General features: G+C 36.6%; 1 protein-coding gene across 4 annotated transcripts; it reads left to right on the top strand.

Moving 5' to 3' along the window:
- Nucleotides 1–348: 348 nt before the first annotated feature.
- tpm4a (tropomyosin 4a) lies at nucleotides 349–19,536 on the top strand. 4 transcript variants are annotated; one of them, XM_067415764.1, is made up of 9 exons: nucleotides 349–658; nucleotides 2,773–2,898; nucleotides 11,489–11,622; nucleotides 14,571–14,688; nucleotides 14,770–14,840; nucleotides 14,938–15,013; nucleotides 15,247–15,309; nucleotides 15,411–15,480; nucleotides 18,774–19,536. In XM_067415764.1, exons 1-9 carry the CDS (start codon nucleotides 545–547, stop codon nucleotides 18,854–18,856), a joined length of 855 nt encoding a protein of 284 aa, XP_067271865.1. In that variant the 5' UTR covers nucleotides 349–544; the 3' UTR covers nucleotides 18,857–19,536. The 4 variants fall into 4 exon arrangements, with proteins under 4 accessions (XP_067271865.1, XP_067271864.1, XP_067271867.1 ...); XM_067415763.1 differs by lacking the exon at nucleotides 18,774–19,536 and adding an exon at nucleotides 17,368–17,578 and having other exon boundaries at nucleotides 352–658; XM_067415766.1 differs by lacking the exons at nucleotides 349–658; nucleotides 2,773–2,898 and adding an exon at nucleotides 5,413–5,906.
- Nucleotides 19,537–19,873: the final 337 nt, after the last annotated feature.

Raw genomic sequence — 19,873 nt, 5'->3', positions numbered from 1 at the left:
GTCCATCTAACATTTTTTAAATGTTATCACTTGTTTCATAATGTTTGCAAAAGGATTAAATGAAGTGTTAAAACATTATGTTTTGGATGTTCAGAGAACATTTAGAAATATGTTTTCAGAACTTAATGGAGAACATATTTTGCTAGCTTGGTTTAACCCTAATGGGGTTAAATCTGGCCAACAGTATCTGCTCACCTTTCCATCCCTTCGTCCTTTAAAAAAAAAACCCAATATGCACCACTCCAAATAAGGAGAAGTGCTTCTGACTGTTTGGTCCAGACCATTCCTTCTCACAAGTGGTTAGATAGGGAGACGGGTGGGGGGAGCGGGGGGAGTTTTAAACTTCGGTTAGGTTATGTAGAGCGATCCAGCACTGCTGGCAGCTCTTGGTTGCAGGCAGAATCAGCTGCATTCTTTTCTTCTCCTAAATCTACTCGCATCCATTAGTCTGACCACACTTTCAGCTCAAGGACCAAGAACTGCACTTCATTCGTAGCTCTCTTGAATTTCACATTCAACCCAGATACTAGATCAACCTGCAACCATGGAGGCCATCAAGAAGAAGATGCAGATGCTCAAACTGGACAAGGAGAACGCCATCGACCGGGCAGAGCAGGCCGAGACGGAACAGAAAGCTGCTGAGGAAAAATGCAAGCAGGTAAGAATCAACAAATTCAGGTAGTAATGAAATGAAACTGAAAAGGTCCTAAAAAAGTGTTGGCAATAGCATCTGTCAAGGCTGGACTCGACCATTGTAATCAAGGAGAAGTTTGCCAAGACTTCATACTTGAAAACCAAGTATGCATTTGAGCTGCAATTCTGGGTCTTTCACAGCACTGGCTACTTATTTTGCACAATTATGTAGGAATCCTAAAACAATCTGTAACGATGTTAAAAAAGTTCCTGCCTTAAATTTTTTAAAGTACAATTAACTTGGATGTTTAAGTCATTTCAACTTAAATTACATTAAACTGACTAAAAAATGTTGTTGAATCTTGTATAACTAATAAAAAATAGTAAAATCAATGTATAAACATGTTGACATAAATTATTGATCATATATTTTTTCACAGTGTAACGGTGAACAATACTTTTATGCCATTTATTAAGATTGCATATACTAATTAACATTAAATGTTTGCATTTTAACACTAGTTTAAGTAACAACGTACATTATTTATATTTATAATTTAACATTAATCATAAATAATAAAATGTCAACGATTGTGAATTTGGCTAATTTTCTAATATTATATAAAAATATTTGTTTTCTTGAGCAATAGGTTTGTGAGCAACACTTTGCAAATAGACAGATACCTTAGTAAATGAATATTGCTATAGTCAATCCATCAGTATGTCTTCCACCGTTCAGAACACCTAAGGTTATAAATGGACAAGAGAGGTCAGACTATCTGGAATCCCAGTAGATTAACAGATCCTCTCTTCAACACAAGAACCCAGTCAAACTGATAGCCATAGATAGCAAAGTGTTTGTGAGTGTTTATCTCACTTACGGCCATATGACAGCTTACCTCAGACTAAAATTAGTTATCTGCTCTCCATTTGGACAGGCCCATGATATAACGCGGGTGACCAAAACATATCTTTTTTTTGTGTGATATCTATTCATTTCTTAAAATGTACACATTATCTTGTGATAACATTGTTAATAATATTATGAGAGATAGTATTATAGAGGTTTTTTATCTTTTTATTTTTTTAACTGTACCATCTACTGTAAAGGTATTTGCATTTCTTTGCATTTCTTCTTTCTCCAAAAGGGCCTTTATATTTGCCAAAAATATAACTCTTTTTGTTATTATTAAAAAGCCAATGCAAAAATAACATAAGGCAAAAGTAACACAGCACATTACTTTTCTTAAAAAGTAACTAAGTAATGCAATTAGTTGTAATGCAATACAATATTGTAATGCATTACTTTTCAAAGTGAATTACATTATTGCTTTTCTACAGCCTAAAAAAGTAACTATTTGCTAAATTTGCTTAGTTATTTTGCATTATGCATTACTTTTCAAAGTAACTTTACCCAACACTGTTTATAATATTGTTAATATTACCATACTCAGGAGAGTTCTTTTAAAAAGTAATTGGCTACAATATTGCATTATTACCCCATAAAAAAGTAACTGACTGCGTTACTTTTATGGAAAGTAATGTTACATTACTTTTTAAGGAAATAACAACAAATTGTAATGCATTACTTATCAAAGTAACTTTACCCAACACTGTTGATAATATTCTTAATATTACCATACTCAGGGGAAAGTTCTTTTTAAAAGTAATTTGCTACAATATTGCATTACTACCCCCTAAAAAAGTAACTAATTGCATTACTTAGTTACTTTTTATGGAAAGTGTTGCAGTACTTTTTCGCACCTAGGCTGAGCTTGCTTGTTTTTTAATAACAGAAAAAAATAAAACGTTATATTCTACAGGCCCTTTGACAACAAAAGTGAAATGAATAATCTTCAGACTGAAGGAAATGCAAATTCATGTCTGTACAGTAAAGGTCAATAAATAAGAAAACAACTTGGTTTACTTATTTGAAAAAAAGTAACAGATATTTTGTTGTTAATTTAAAAGTAATGTGTTACTTTACTCGTTACTTTAAAAAAAGTAATCTGAATACATAACTTAAGTTACTTGTAATGCATTACCCCCAGCACTGACCATATACCAGACACATTTTTATATGGACATATAGAATATTCCCTTAAATTGTGCTATGTTTACTCACTCTCCCTCATAAAGCTGGAGGATGAGCTGGTCGGCTTGCAGAAAAAGCTCAAACAAACCGAAGATGAACTGGACAAGTACTCGGAGGCCCTGAAAGACGCCCAGGAGAAACTGGAACTGTCTGAGAAAAAAGCTGCTGACGTAAGTGATGCATAGGGTTCAATAAAAAAAGACTCAGACATGATTCCTCTACTATAAACAATTTGAGTCATTCAGGCATTGTTATGATGCGTTCACTTCCTGTCACGGCGACTCGCAACCCAGCCGGTCCATTCCAGGGTCACGGCACCATTTCAAAGTGCTTCAAATGGGGATTTACAGGCCAATAATAAAGCTTTCCCTCAATAAAACATGTCAACACAAGAATCTTGTAAAATATCTTTCCTCACTTCCGTAATGCCTTGAAACGAACACATTTCTCATTAAAGAGACAATTTTAAGGTTTAAACGCACAAATTAGTTACTTTTATGTTTAAATGAATCAAAGGGCAGTGCGTTCCCCTTCTAAGAACTGTTTGGCCTAGGGACGAGTGAGAAAATTGCCATAATCACACCTGCATAGTTGAAGTGGTCCATCCTGTCCTTCTCTCAGATAAGCTCAGGTTACTCCACACAATGTGACCTCAAAGGAAATGACTGCATAGTTTGAGAAGGAAGCCGAGGAGGAGCAAATCGGTTGTTTGTGAATCCTTAATGAGTCCAGCATGGGGGGGAAATCCATTTACGAAAAAGAGATGTTCTTCATGTTTGACCACAAAATGCTTCTATGCTTCTTTATTCAATAAGTGAATTACAAATGAGTAAGATTCTTTCCTGAAGAATATTCTAGTTCTTTTAAGGCAGAAACTGGGGATACAAGCACATTTTTCTCGAGTTCTTTGGAGTGTTGCCCTGAAAATGTGCTCCAGACAAGCCACATGTCATGCATTAGAGGAAACTGTAAACTAATTATACATCTGCATTCACAACGCCAAAGAAGTAGGTAAGATAAGTTCACCAATGAGTGAGGGATTTTTGAGGCCTGTTAGTGATAAGTCAGAGGAACGGCAGGGGAGATGGGGACTTCGGTTGCCCAGTAGAAGCTCAGGAATCCCAGGAATGTAGAGAAAGCAAACACAGAGGGCCAAACTCCTGTGACTAATGAAATCAATGCTCTGAGATCGCTGGCTCGTCTCTAGAACAAAGGCACACTTCTGAGGGAAGAGTGTGACAGACGAAGTGGTGTGTAACATCAAGATTTGAGGTTTTAATTGTGGGGGTTGTAATGGAAAACTTGCGTGTGTATTTGCTGCATTCAATTTGTAAGTGAAATCAAAGTGGTGGCAAAGTCACAACCTAGAGTGAGAGTTATTTGACTACTTTGAATTTTAAAATGTAATGTTTTGAATTGAAATCAACTTAAATAGATGGAAACTATAAACATTGATATGATTATTATCATGTTTACAGTGTATATCACAAAATATTTTCCGTTAAAACTATGTGACCCTGGACCACAAAACAAGTCATAAGTCGCACATGTATATTTGTGGCAATAGCCAACAATACACTATATGGGTCAAAATGATCGATTTCTCTTTTTTCTTCTGGTCATTCGAATATTAAAAAGGATAGTTCACTCAAAAATGAAAATTCTGCCATCATTTACTCACCCTCAAGTTGTTCCAAACCTATATGCATCTTTCTTCTACTGAACATAAAAGAACATATTTTGAAGAAGTTTTGTAACAAAGCAGATAGAGCATCCATTGACTACCATAGTATTTTTTACCCTACTATGGTAGTTCAACAAGAACAAAGAAACTCTTACAGGTTTGGAAAAACTTGAGGATGAGTAAATGATGACAGAATTTATATTTTTGGGAGAACTATCCCTTTAAGTAAAGGATACTAATATAAATATATCACATATTTATTATTCTTAATAATATGCGTTGCTAAGGACTTAATTTGGACAACTTTAAAGTCGATTTGCTCAATTTTTTTTTGTTTTTTGCCCCCTCAGAATCCAGATTTTCAAATAGGCTAGTAGTATCATGGCCAAGTATTGTCCAATCATAACAAACCATTAATCAGTGGAAAGTTTATTTATTCAGCTTTCATTTGATGTATAAATCCCAATGCCATTGACCCTTATGATGGTCAAAAAATTGACCCTTTGCGGTGAAGGGACACATATAACAATAATGTATCTTCATTAAAATGACAGCTACTAAACAGCTAAAATAAAAGTGTAACATTCTTTATTTTTTATTTGAACCCTCAGCTACTGTAAATACAGTCTTGCACGACTGAAATTAAGAAATTATGATTATTTAAAAATATATTTGCACGTTACATTTTGTTAAAATTGGTTTTACAGCATAACATAGTCATTACAATACAATAAAAATAAGCCATAATAACAAAAACGTAAAGAATCAGTCAAGATTAAAATAAAAATACATACAAATTATAATACAAGTCTAATAAAGACAAGCGCTAAGAGTACGATTTTGTATACATTTTTTGACATGAGAAAGACGTGATTAACATAAAATGATCCTGAATTGTGACTCGGTGGTCGCCCCGCCCACAATTACGTCACGGGGACTTCACTTTTCCACAGTTACATTGAAACTTTTCTGCAGAAGTTCTGCCTCTTTACATTCTCTCACATTCCAATGACTCCGTGAGACAGAAGTAACCTCCTGCGAAGACTTTTTTTGGTTCATTGAACCGTTTTTGTATTGATCCGGACTGGGAAGAATTTGGATTGAACATTTTGTGTCGTTTCACTCCTTTTTTCTTCTTCTTCTTTGCACTGGCCATCCAACTACAGCGCCATTCCGTTATTTTATTTTTTAATATCCCTATTTTCGGGATTATATATAGGCTACGTTAGGCTTTTCGAAGTATTTATTTTTTTATAGCTTTTTGAGTTTCTCTTTTTTTGCACATCGTTTAATTTTTCCTGACCAAAGTCGCGGCTCGTTTTGTTTTCTAGTTGTAAATATAATATAATAAAGTATCTAAAAATGACAGGTGTGACTTCTTTGGACGCAGTGAAGAGAAAGATCCAGACTTTGCAGCAGCAGGCGGATGACGCAGAAGACCGAGCTTTGGTTCTGCAGCGCGAGCTGGACAATGAGCGCGAGCTCCGGGAGAAAGTGAGACAAATCTTCATATTTCTTTGTTCTTACTTACCGTCTTTACACTCTTCGGATTCTCCTACGCGTTCCCTCTGCCCCTCCGGGTCTATAAAAAGCTACCGGGCTCCTCTGAAGACTATAATTGTATGTTTAGGTGAACAGTGAGACCTGGATGCAGACGTGAGGTTGTGGAATGAAAGGCGTTGGTCCAAAGGGACAGCCCGACCCCAAAATCTGCCTGTGGGCAGTTGTTAGGCCTCACTGTTTTCTCATACAAGTTTATTACACTTTCTCTCCGTTATTTTAGTCTTAAAATCATTTGAATTTACATAATTAACAATTTATTTGTTTTAACTATCAATTGATACATTTGAAAGATAGTTTAATAGAATTGCTTTATTTACCTACTTATTATTTTATCATTTCCCTTGGTAGTTTTTTATATAATTTTTATAATTTTTTATATTGTATAATTCTTAAAGATTTAACGATTTAGTTAAAGATGATCTACACTTTTTCTTTTGTCAAATTAACTTTGACAATATGGTTCAGATAACATAACATTTCGAGTTTCTTAAACCTTTCCTATCTTCATTGTATTAACTCAAATTTTTAATTTCAATGACCTCAAAATGTTAAGGCAACTGGACTGCTTACTTTTTAAACCAACATATCTATCTATCTATCTATCTATCTATCTATCTATCTATCTATCTATCTATCTATCTATCTATCTATCTATCTATCTATCTATCTATCTATCTATCTATGAGATATTTCTAGATTTAATCTGACTCTTAAAATGGACTTTCTTTGGTATGATCAAATTTATCCATCCATCCATCCATCCATCCATCCATCCATCCATCCATCCATCCATCCATCCATCCATCCATCCAACCAACCAACCAACCAACAGGACAGTAAAACAAAGTAAAACTAGTTATTGCAGTAATGAGTTATTTCTACCTAACCTGTAATGGGGTCATATTCAATAGTATTTTTTAATGAAACCAGTTAATTTAGATGAAAAACGTGACAAAATGTTGTATCTGTAGGCCTAGATATTTCTCCATGATACCAAGATGCTTAAGGAAGCCCCCCTCCCACACAGTCCTCGTAGGATTTGGATGCTCCATTTTATACAATTCTTTGTCATTTCAAAGTCATCCTTTGTGAAATACTTAATTGTCAAGCTGCTGTAAGGAAATACAGCCAGAACCCTACAGTCAGTTTCTCTTCATTTGAACTCCTGTTTTTGTGTAATCGATGAATAGATCTTTCGTAGAAGTTCAGAATGTGATTTTGTTGCATTCAAGAACAACCCAAAGGATGTCCCATCCTGAGCTCCCAAAGGAACTGAGTCAGGATGTTGTCTCTTGTCCCACATTAGAGTTTCCTGTGGTCCCTCTTCGTTCTCAAATGACCATGCAGATATGCAGGAAGCTGGCACTACTTAAGAAAGGTCTTGTTCTCCTAGTGTTTGTAGACCAATAGTGTGTCTTTGTCTGGGATCTGTTGCCTTTTACATTTGATGGAGAAATGTTTGGGAGGTTCATGGTCCCATCATAATTCTACATCAACTCCCTTCTTTATCTTTTGGGGTGTTGCATTGAGTCAGATGCTGCCTAATACACATTTTGCTGACTTTACTTTCATAAGTGGGTGTTTTCCCACCCTTAGTGTGACTGAACGCCGCTGGACTTGGGTCATGACGTGACCAATGACCACTCCATGATAGTCATAATTTATGTAAGCCATAATTCACAGTGGGGTTAAAAGTCAAGAACATGACCACGAACATATGTGAAGCCTGTACAAAGGCCATTAGGAAATTGTAAATGTCTAAGTTTCAGACAAATAAGTAAAGGAATAGAATGAAATGCTCCTCAAATTTGCATCAACAGGTTGTCATGGTGTTTAAAATGATATCAAAACCTCTTTTGCATATCTTTTCAAAGTTTAGTTACACAAGTGTGCTCTTACTTTACGCTCCAACGTTCTTCTGCTTTTCTTTGCATTAGCTTAGAAATAACTAATGATTTTGCATCTGTGACTCTATTTTTGACTGTTTTACCAGTAAGCCTCTTTAGAATATTAACTTGTATTGATTGAAAAGGAGCCTGTAATTCATTTCCACTGTTAGTTTTCATCTGATAGGCCTCATTTTCATAATATCAGCCCATATAAAGGCCATTACATTGATAGTGTTCGTCTCAAGTGTTTGCTCAAAGTCACGTACGATAGTACTGCCTCAGGAAGTCAACAGCAGAAGTCCCAGGTGATTCCCCTACATTTCAACCCTAAACGTATAATTGGACATGGACGTCACTGGGTCTCTAACAAGATCTGAGTGTGCTGTGGTGGAAACAGGCCTGGGAATCCATAGATCTGGGAATGCCGCCGTCTCATATACACATATTTGGGTTTGTCTTGTACGCGATAAAATGTTCAAGGCTGGGTCCAGACACTTCTCGATAACTATTCTTTGTGATTCTTCTGCCTTTAAATCTATTTGGCACTTAACCACTAGCATTCTCCAGAGCTTGTTTTACCATATATGGCTTGCGTCTAAAGCAGTCAGGGAGCCCAGTGACTAAGGAAAGGGCATGGCTCATGAGGGAGTATCCTGACCCTGAACTGAATGAGCATGTTGGGAGGGGAGAGGATGTGGAGTGTGTCCATTTCCTGTGCATTTTTCTCCTCCCCTCTCTGGCTCTCTTTTATTCGAAAGGGGGTTAACTTCCTACTCCCGTGATGTGTTGGTGAAATGTATGTGAATAAATGTTCATTTGAACCCTTCTTTAACGATGTCAGTCTTGAATAGCATATTCATTGCCATTTTGCGAGACAGATAGTTGTATTTGTACACGTTGCAAAAAAATATGGCTGGTTTCACAGACAAGGCCTAAAGGGGTTAGTTCATACAAAAATGAAAATTATCCCATAATTTACTCACCCTCAAGCCAATAGAATCAGACTTATATAAAAAAATACCCTGGCCATTCCAAGCTTCATAATGGGAGTAAATAGTAACTGATATTTTAAAGCTCAAAAAAGTGCATCCATCCATCATAAAAGTACTCCATACTGCTCCAGAAAATTAGCCCATGATTTACTATCCCTCAAGTCATTCTAGGTGTATATGACATTCTTCTTTCAGACAAATAAAAGCGGAGTTATATTAAAAAAGTCCTGGCTAATCCCTGCTTTATATTGGCAGGGATTGTTACTCTGTTTTTGAAGTCCATAAAAGTGCATCTGTCCGTCAAATAATGTGCTCCACACGGTTCCGGGGGATTAATAAAGGCCTTCTGAAGCAAATCAATGCTTTTGTTGTAAGAAAAATATCCATATTTAAACCTTTTCAAAGTAAAGTTCCGGCCGTTTGCCTTCCATGGAAAAGTGTTGAAATTGCCTTCTCGGAGTTCAAGATGCTTACACGACGTCTGACGAGCATACCTGGCATACCTGTCAAGTATGCCATTTTGGCCGGGAAAGTCTCGTATTTTACCCTTCTTTCCCGTCGTCCTCCCGTATTAGTAGTTTCCTGTAAATATCCCGTATTTTAACCTGCGTTATTAAAATATAATAATACCGGAGAAAAAAAAAACATTTCCAATCTGAGCTCTGTAACTAGCCTCGCGATAACTGCCATCTTGTCGGGGTCGCGAGGTTAGTGTGTGAGGTCAGATGACGAGTGACAACATGGGAAAAAAAACAAAAACAAAACAGAGATGGATAATGGACGTAACGATAGAGACGGAAGGAACTCCTGCCAAAAAACCATAACCCTCGTGTAAATAGCGTGATCAATGGGACAGCGAATTTAATTTTCTGAAGAGGAGCAGGATGGGGGACAGTCACGCGTTTTGTAAGTTTTGTAATTGCGACTTCAGCATTTCACATCCATATCAAGTGCGACAGTGCAAGATCTTTTAAAGTGACAGTAACCACTTATAATGACAATGTAAAAAACAAAAGTAATTTCTAACTAACTATGCTCTGCTCTTGTCTAAATAACTTTAGTACCTTTAATAAGGATTAATCTATAATTCATAACGTATGCAGTGCAGACTGATAACAAGTATATTTCCTAACTGGTAAGTTGTTGAACAAGTAGGAAGAGCACAGGTACAAATTAAAATTATTATTATTATGGGTCTATGTGAGGATTTATGCCACCAACGACCCCCATAGGATGGCTTGAGGGTGAGTAAATTATGGGATAATTTTTGGGTGAACTATCCTTTTAAGCCTTTATCCTTTTTAGGACTACCCAGGCTAAAATGCACACTTGAGCTGTTTTAACTGAAAACAAATTACACTGGCATATCTTAAAATATGTCAGTGCCATTGTTTTGTCTGTAGACATAAGTAATGTTTTTTTTTCCTAAGGCACATTTTAAAAAGCTAGTTAAATGCACTGAACTAAGGCCTAATCCTGGCTTAATCAAAATCCTGGCCAAGTCGTATTTTGAGATATAAAGTCGCAGTTATGAGAAAAAAATTATGAATTATCACAATTATGACTTTATTTCTTGTAATTGCGAGATATAAACGTATATTTTGAGATATAAAGTCACGTTGACAGTTGGTTTGAGCAATTTATTAAAGGGATAGTTCACCCAAAAATGAAAATTCTGTCCTTTACTCACCCTCAAGTTGTTTCAAACCTGCATGAATATATTTTTTCTGCTGAACACAAAATAAGACATTTTGAAGAATATGGGTAGCCAAATGTTTTAAGTCACATTGCGAGATATAAAGTTGTACTTCTAGACATAGTTACGACAGTTTATTCTGACAAGTTATAAAGTCACCATTATGAGAAAAAAGTTGGCATTATTAGAATCGAATTAACATTTACAAGAAGAAATGTCATAGTTGTTAGGTTTAACTAGGCTTATACTGATATATTGCATTTATTTTTGATTTTAATAAAGATCTTATGTCATCCAGAAGCAAACCAGCTACAAAAAAGCTTTAAAGTAGTGAGGTATATAAGCCATGATCTGTTTACTACTGTTCATGCTCCAAATGCTCCACCGGACCTTAAAAAAGCACTAGGAATCTGAAAATACCAGCACGTCTGACTCAAAACAAAGATGTGATTAGAAAATGGACGATTTGCTCTCTTTGACTTTTCCCCTATGCCTCTTAAAGTTTAAACCCAAGTTTCCTGGCTGCGAGATTTTCCTAGCGTTCTGAGAGAACCATGTGCTTGCTCAGTTGAGTGTCTGTAGTGTGATATCTGTCATAATTATAGTTGCAATTATCAGTGCAGTAAGTGGGCGGTTTGGCTGTGAGGTCTCTTTAAAAATGAGAAATGTCACAGAGGCACCATTGTGCTCATTATGAGGCCAATCATTGTTTGAATCACAACGGGTGGTGGCGGTGGTCGTAAAGGGCGCAAAAATGTTTTTGGTTGATTGTGCTTTGTGCGAAAGCTGATAAAAATGACATGGCATCATTGGGAGAATCCCCACAGACCTGAAAAACTACCAGAACATTATAATATATCATAAATGTGTATTATTGTTACATTAAAAGTCGGTATATAATTGTATATAAGTAACCTTTGACCTTTTCTTTGACAGGCCGAGGGTGATGTGGCGGGCCTGAACCGCAGAATTCAGCTGGTGGAGGAGGAACTGGATCGGGCTCAGGAGAGGCTGGGAACTGCACTGCAGAAACTGGAAGAGGCGGAGAAAGCAGCAGACGAGAGCGAGAGGTCAGTGGAAACCATTAATTTATGAATAATGGTGGAAGGAATGAATTGCTGTGTACTTTGGGTGCAAACTACGGCTTCTGTGGACCAAAACATCTTTTTCTCATTGGAAATTTGGTTGGAGAGGGTTTTACCCATCGAAACAGACTTACCTCACCATTTATTATTTTAATTCATTTATATATATTGACGACATCATACCTTCATCATTTCATATCTTCGCGCTGCTGCTGAGCCAGCAGTTTTATGGTTATGAAACAGCTTCACAAAAAGACTTTTCAACCACACAGTTTCGTTATTTCAGTTGCAGATCTTTATATTATCACAGAAGTACTGAGTTAAAAGTTTATAGTTTGGATATACACACCGCTGTCTATGGTAGCGATCAAAAGAGTCAAAAGATACTGCAGACATTTTGTCAGAACTTCTAGTAAATTACGTTATAATTGTTTAGTTGTCTATCCAGAATCATGCAGCTCTAATTTCATCTATAAAGCAGTTCTGCAAAAATTATGTCATCGTCCAGCTCAGTTGAGTCAAAATCCTTTTACGACAAGTCATTTCAGTCGGCGGCTATCTTGAAACGCCTCTCGGGCATGTGTAAGCAAGTGGGCAAGTCAGCTCCTATCTAGCCTAGAAATCTAGACGCACCCTTGTGGCAGCAAATCTAATTTCCCGTGAGTGCAGTCTAGCAACTCTCAATAGACTTTTGAGCTGGAAAAACCAAACTTTGGTCAGGCCAATCACATTGTGTATAGAGTCGGTGGGCGGGGCTTAACATAATGACGGCAGCGTTGCCGCAGTTCTGCATGCTACTTGCAAACAAAGAAGCTCACGAGCAGCGGTCTTTCGAAACGGCTTTGGCCGCGACTCTGGAAGACATGGAGTTAAGCTTTTCTCTGAGAAAAGAACGGCATTGAAGTCATTCTTAAGAAGGGAAGATGTGTTCGGAGTTTAGCCAACTGGATACAGCGATTAAGTTTAATCCGCTTCATGTTGCTCTGGTTAATTGTAGCGCTATCCTATCGCGTGCAGAGGGAGTTTGAAAGACAACCATTTATCCCGCCCCTCGGATTGAGCCCTGCCAATGATTGTCAGGCTAGCTCCTATTGCTTTGAAACTTCAAATTCTCCATAACTGTTCGCCAAGCTTACGATTAAATTTCATATATGAAATCTGACAACAACTGTCTTTTGTTTCTAAACGCTCAAATCATGACACAAAAACTGAATTTTTCAGCCTGGACAAATCTAATGCGCTTGCGCAGTCATGAGCCGAGTCTGAAAACACTGACTGATTCTATAGCAACTGGAGCTTTTAATGGCAGCTGCAGTGATGCGATGACTTTACTTATCAACATGGCTCTTTCATTTAGAAGGCAGGGCTTATTTTCCATATTGGGCGTTGCACTTCCTATATATAAATCCTTTGGTTCAGTTCTCATTCAACAGTGTTAGTACAGTCAGATCAATCTTTTTATTTAAGTGTCCCCAAGTTTCTCCAGAGATGACAGTGGCAAGAAACCCGCAGTCCAGAAGGTGACAGAACAGAAAAAAAATGATCCATTCTAAATAATATTCAAATTCTAAATACATATTAAGAACCATATTGACATATTTTAGATTGACAGAACAGCCAGAGATCCCCAATAATCATAGCCTGACAAGCCAGACCCACATCAAGATGTTTGGTCTGGAAACTCACCATTGACAGCTCAATCCGAGGGGGGGGATAAAAGGTTGTCTTTCAGACTCCCTCTGCACGGCGTGCACGCAGTTGGATAGTGCTACAACCAACCAGAGCAATGAAGGTGAAGCAGAGCTAGTTGATATATTAAACTTTCGTATACGGTCGGCTAAACTCAGAACACATCTTCCCTTTTTAAGAATGACTTCAGTGCCGTTCTTTGTTCTTTTCTCAGAGAAAAGCTTAACTCCAAGTCTTCCAGAGTCGCGGTCAAAGCTGATTCGAAAGACTGCTGTTCGCCAGTTTCTGTGTTTACTAGAAGCACGCCCGCCGACTCTATTCACGATGTGATTGGCCCGACCAGAGTTTGGTTTTTACAGCTCAGAAGGGTATTGAGAGTTGCTAGACGACACTCGCGGCAGATTCGATTTGCTGCCGCTAGGGTGCGTCTAGATTTCTAGGCAACAATAATCATACACTGTTTAATAATAGGCCAGAGGAGAACTGGTACCTCGACTGAGTCTTGTTTCTTCCAAGGTTTATTTTTCTCTGATGGAGTTTTGGTTTCTTGCCACGGTTGCCTTTGGCTTGGCTTGATCAGTTTTATCAAGAAAATTATGATTTAATTTATTCAACTAAATATACAAATAAAATTAATTATTTATGTCTTATTTAATTCTATAAACTATAATACTGATCTGCCAATATTGTCGCTGTATAATAAATTGAAATGAGCTGATAACATCATTATTTTTCTCCGGAGCGACTTTACAGCAGAATCAAATTTTGTTGGAATATTGTCCTGTTTAACACTGTGAAGCTGCTTTGAAACAGTCGTCATTGTAAAAGCGCCATATAAAGAAAGTTGATTGATTGATTGATTGATATTAAGCTACAGTTTCCATGAATTTTTATAAATTCCATGCTTGATTCCATGAATTGGTGATAAATAGTTTTGAATATTCATTAGCAAATATTTCTGAATCAAAATGTTTTTTAAGAAAACCTTATTCAGCAGCAATCACAGACGACTGTAAAGGTGATGGAAATTCATCGGTCAATTCCCATTTCCAGATTTCAGGACCATATTGCTTATGAATTTGTTGATCTACATTAACTAAAGAGGCCATCAATTATTGTTGATCACAACCGTTGAAAATAGGATGAATGTAATCTGGACGTACTTCATTTGCCATGTTGTGACCTACCAGCGATCTACCAGAGATTTCAGATGCCTAGTCACTAACCTCTTGTTTCACCTCCAGAGGCATGAAGGTAATTGAGAACCGCGCCATGAAGGACGAAGAGAAGATGGAGATCCAGGAGATGCAGCTGAAAGAGGCCAAACACATCGCGGAGGAGGCCGACCGCAAATACGAAGAGGTGAGGCACAAGCCTAGAGGAACACTACTTCCAGATGTTTGACATTTGAAGCTCTTCGTTTGAACGCCATCTTTGCTACAGGTGGCCCGTAAACTGGTGATTCTCGAGGGTGAGCTGGAGCGAGCCGAGGAGAGAGCCGAAGTTGCTGAATGGTATTGTCTACCTATTCTCACACTTTAAATCGACTAAAAATGTGAATGTTTGTTGTTTGATCTGTTAAAACATTGTTTTCTGCTCAAATACCTCCAGCAAAGCTAGTGATTTGGAGGAGGAATTGAAAAACGTTACCAACAACCTTAAATCCCTAGAGGCTCAGGCAGAGAAAGTAAGTCAACATCTATCTTTTATCTGTTGATATTCAAAATAACAATTTCAGACCTGTATAATAATAATCATCACTCAATATCTGAGGCTGATAATCGCCCTGGTACTTGGTAATTTATAGACTTACGACACAGTTCTCACAACACAATAGCGCTGAGAGCGATACAAAGGTTATTCAACGTTGGCAGAAAGTGAAACGGATTTGCTGTATCTGTCTTTGTTTGCATGTTTCAGTACTCAGAAAAAGAAGACAAGTATGAAGAGGAAATCAAAGTTCTTAGTGATAAGCTGAAGGAGGTAAAGAAGTCAATAAATGAGACAAGGTCAAAGATAAGCTGCCCTTTCTCAAACCGAGTTGGCTTTTTCAACTCCTGTAACATCCTTATTGTGTTTATCAGGCTGAGACCCGTGCAGAGTTTGCCGAGAGGTCTGTGACCAAACTGGAGAAATCTATCGATGACCTGGAAGGTAGGAACACATTCATTAGTTCCATGGGTTTAATCTGCGTTAACTGAGTTTTCTGTGGAGCCAAAAGTTGAACTGTTTTGCAATTTTGGGGAGTAGACATACAGATTCTGCAAACTTAACTAAATTTTCCAGCAGAGCGAGTAGATGTTTTAAAACACTGTAGCTTGTAATGAGCGATGACATATACTGTAGTAGCCATGTAGCATGACAACACGTTGGCAAAGTTGATTCCTTTTATTGAATAGGTTCGTTTGGATGATTTGTTGTAGTGAATTAATTCATTCAAATGGTTCATTTCAGTGAACTTGTTCAAAAATATTGATATTGAATATTGAACTTGTTCAAAAACTAGGGCTGAATCCGAAATCGCCCACTATTCCTTACATTAGTCCACTAATATAGTTCACTTGAAGGAGTGAATGAAAACGAGTGCATGAAGTCGGACAGCCGTTGTGTGTGCATAGGCTGTACACTCGCTAGTGCACTCAATAACGTCCACTACGGGTTCGGACACCACTACAAATGGCTATCCCTTCAAATAGGGATTTTTGAGGGTATAGGGGGCGATTTCGGATTCAGCCATGATTTGATTAGTGTGGAGATTTCATTTTAGTGAATCACTTCATTCAGATGAAACAAACCAGCTCCAAAACTAGATTTGATTGGTTTGGGTGGTTCATTTTAGAGAATTGCTTTGTTCTGATGGAAGAAACATGTTTGAAAAACTAGATGTGATTGGTTTGGAGAGATAGTTTTAGTGAATCACTTAATTTAAGATCACACAAACTAGCTCCAAAACTAGGTTTGATTGGTTTGGAGAGTTCATTTTAGTGAATCACTTAATTCAGAGGACACAAACTAGCTCCAAAACTAGATTCATTGGACTCATTTGTTCTGATTAATTGGTTTAGATGGTTAATTTAAGCGAATTTTGTTGTTCTGATGGAAGAAACATGTTTCAAAAACTAGATGTGATTGGTTTGGAGAGATAATTTTAGTGAATCACTTAATTCAGATTACACAAACTAGCTCCAAAACTACATTTGATCGGTTTGGTTTGTTCACTTTAGCAAATTGCTTTGTTCTGATGGAATGAACTGGTTCAAACTAATTTGCTGAATCATGAATCATCATTCATTCAATACATGGATTTTTGTCTTCAACTTGCTGTCATCCTAATAAAAAAGAAATACTTTGATGCTGAAAATCATTTAAAAGATAATTTAAGTATTATCTTAGTAACCTATGTAGTTAAAAAATGTAAGACTATAGTTTGACTATGCAAGCAACACTACAGACTAAACTATTTTATGAAAATAGATTAACTTTTCATGAAATGAGCAGTGGTAAAGCAGGACACATTGAAAAGTCCTGAGTGGATGGGGTTTTACAGGTCAAAGGCGGGTCATCCTCCCTGTCTATATAACAGCCATAAAATCTTTGAAACACACAAGACCATATTGTTTTAGAGCCATTTTGTCAGAGTTCCAGCAGGCTCATGTTTCAAATGCTTGAACCCTTTACTGGAAGATGATATATTCGACTCAGTATATAGCATCGGTTTAAACACGCCTGGTTTTGCTTCTGTCCCAAGAGAAATGAAATATGTCTGTTTCCTACAGCGCCGGTCAGTTCTTTAAGAGGCCGAACTCTAAATTTGCTTAATAAAAGTAGGATATGTGACTAGTGAAAGTAACTAGGGAGCATATCTCTTGGCTAGATGGAAATTTTACCATCATTGTTGACTTGCTTGTAAATTGTTGCGTCTATGAGCTTCATGTTTAGTCTTCAAACGTCCATTAACTTCTTATCTTTCTCTTTTTCTTTGGTTTCTGTCCATTGCTGCTTCTCATCATTCGCTTTCCTGCTTTTCCCGCCGATCTTCAGATGAACTCTATGCTCAGAAGCTGAAGTATAAAGCCATCTCTGAGGAGCTAGACCATGCTCTCAATGACATGACCTCCCTGTAGATCCATCTCTGTCCTGCTCTGCTGCATCTCCTGCTATCTCAAATTTCTTGCCACTTTCTTCATGTTTGCTTCATTTTCTTCAGTGTGTCTTCATTAGTCTCAATAAAACAAACTTGTTTCATTTTAAACTCTCAATCTTCTGTTTTCATTGTTAATGATTCATTTTAAAGATAGGTTCCTTGCTACATTCATGAAAAACCTGGAACTTATTTCTTTTATTATTTCTTTTTAGACTTCGATTAAACATTTTGCTTGATTGTAAGACATAGCAATGTCTGATTTGTGAGCGAATTGTTCTCTTGACTCAAATACGTTCAAAAATTTAACTGACCAATTCGATTTTGAAATTGCTCTGCATTTTGTGTATTTTACAGAAGTTATAAATGATGCCTATTTTTATTTCTCCTACAGAGTTTGGAGACATCTTTTTACATCTGATACTAGTTTGTCTGAATGATTCATTAGTGAATCTGCCTTGAAAAAAAAGATTTTTTATATAAAAATAGAGTATCCATGAATAATAATAATAATATTTTTATTTTATATAGCGCCTTTCTCTAAACTCAAGGTACACAATATTATACACAATATTATACAATATTATACAAATAGACATGACAACAGATAAAAGAGAATTAATCATTAATCATGAATGACTGGAAATTAATTCAGTCAAAAAGTGTTAGAACTTCTGAGAGATTTGGGAATTTTACACAAAATATGATCAATAAAATGCAGTTTAAATAAAATGTATATATCATATAATATCTGGGGAACAAATTAAATATACATGTATTAAATATATTAAGTCTAATTATATATTTATATATATATAAAACACACACACACACACACACACACACACACACACACACACACACACACACACACACACACACACACACACACACACACACACACACACACACACACACACACACACACACACACACACACACACACACATATATATGATTTTCTTTCTATGCTCTTCTGTCTTGTATTCTGATGTCCACAAAGGTGAGGTTTACATGTATTCCTGTATTTATTATCTGTATTAAAAATATTTAATACATTCCTAATCTTCAGTTAAAAGACTCTTCTTTAATCTTACACATAAATGTAATTGTAATCTAATATTATTATTATATTACTTACACAATGACCAAGCGAAAGCTTTTCTTACACTTTGTCTGTATGGTTGTAGATGTAAGTGCACTAAATAGGGCACTAAACTTTATTTTCATAATTTAGTATAAATAATACATACTTAGCTATTAAAAAGTCAGCATCGAACTAATTATTTTTCCTTTTTGCTTACAGAAAAATTATCTTCTGCAAAAGAAGAAAACCTCGGAATGCATCAAGTGCTGGATCAGACACTTCAGGAGCTGAACAGCTTATAAGAGAGACGATGAGAGAGAGCGACGTCCATTTTTACAACATTCCACAAATACTCTACTTAATTCCAAACTCGCTAGCTATTGAGCCCTATTTTCTCACAGAAAAAAAAAAATAATTTAATTTTTTGGTCTGAGGTATTTCTTTTGCTCTATTATCCAAGTTGGCTCGACATTTCTGCTTTCAAAAGTTAGCCAAACAACCTGAGGTGCTAATTCTTCCACTGAAACAACGTTATAAGTAGCTTCATTAATGACATACCACATAAAATGTGAATATGCTAATGTGCTCAGCAGAAATTCACGTATAAGTTTTGATATTAATGTATATCACCCCGGTCAAATGAAGACGTTTATGAGGTTTTTTTCTTCCAATGCATGTTTCTCATAAGTGCACCATGCTCTCCATCCTCTGGCCACATGATGTACTGCAGTAGCTACATTACTCCATCCATTCATAATGCGATGTGTGTTGGACATGCACCATGGTGCCATGGTAGGCTATGTCAAAGTGCTTGGGTATTTTTGTGGAACCACAACAACATGGGACCAAAGACCAAAGAAATATTAGCTCTTCCCTAGACATTTCTGTGAATGCGTTGCTTTTATTCCTGTCAAATGACTTTTTCAAAATGCCTCAAACGTTTCTTTTCCATTTTCTGTGTAATAAATTTTTATAAAAAGCCTGTTTTGTGGGGTTAGTGAGTGATTATTTTCTAGAACAGTCGAATTAGAGTAGACGAACAGTTGCTTCACATTTTAGATTTATTATTTATTTATTTATTTATTTTTAATTATAAATTATGCCTACGTATTTTTATTTCTTCTACGAAAAATAAAGTGCCACTTTTTTAACTAAATGAGTATCAGTATATCACCACCAAACACACAACACAAAGACATTTATTGTCCACAGACCTGTCCATGACGTGAATCTACGGCTCCCAGCTTTGCTCATACATATTAATTACGTTATGTGACGCTATTAGAGCAGACCTACCTGATTTGCCGAGTCACAAGCAT

This window comes from Pseudorasbora parva, chromosome 14 (genome assembly GCF_024679245.1).
Source record: "Pseudorasbora parva isolate DD20220531a chromosome 14, ASM2467924v1, whole genome shotgun sequence".
Lineage (NCBI taxonomy): Eukaryota > Metazoa > Chordata > Actinopteri > Cypriniformes > Gobionidae > Pseudorasbora > Pseudorasbora parva.
Note: the sequence above shows the minus strand (reverse complement) of the source record. Positions and strands in the feature narration are given on the sequence as shown.

Bases quoted from the DNA above. Each gene is read 5' to 3' on its own strand.
- tpm4a (XM_067415764.1), top strand. From the start codon at position 545: ATGGAGGCCATCAAGAAGAAGATGCAGATGCTCAAACTGGACAAGGAG. The intron at 2,899-11,488 runs GTAAGTGATGCA...TTTCTTTGACAG, and splicing joins CTGAGAAAAAAGCTGCTGAC to GCCGAGGGTGATGTGGCGGG. The intron at 15,014-15,246 runs GTAAGTCAACAT...TGCATGTTTCAG, and splicing joins TAGAGGCTCAGGCAGAGAAA to TACTCAGAAAAAGAAGACAA.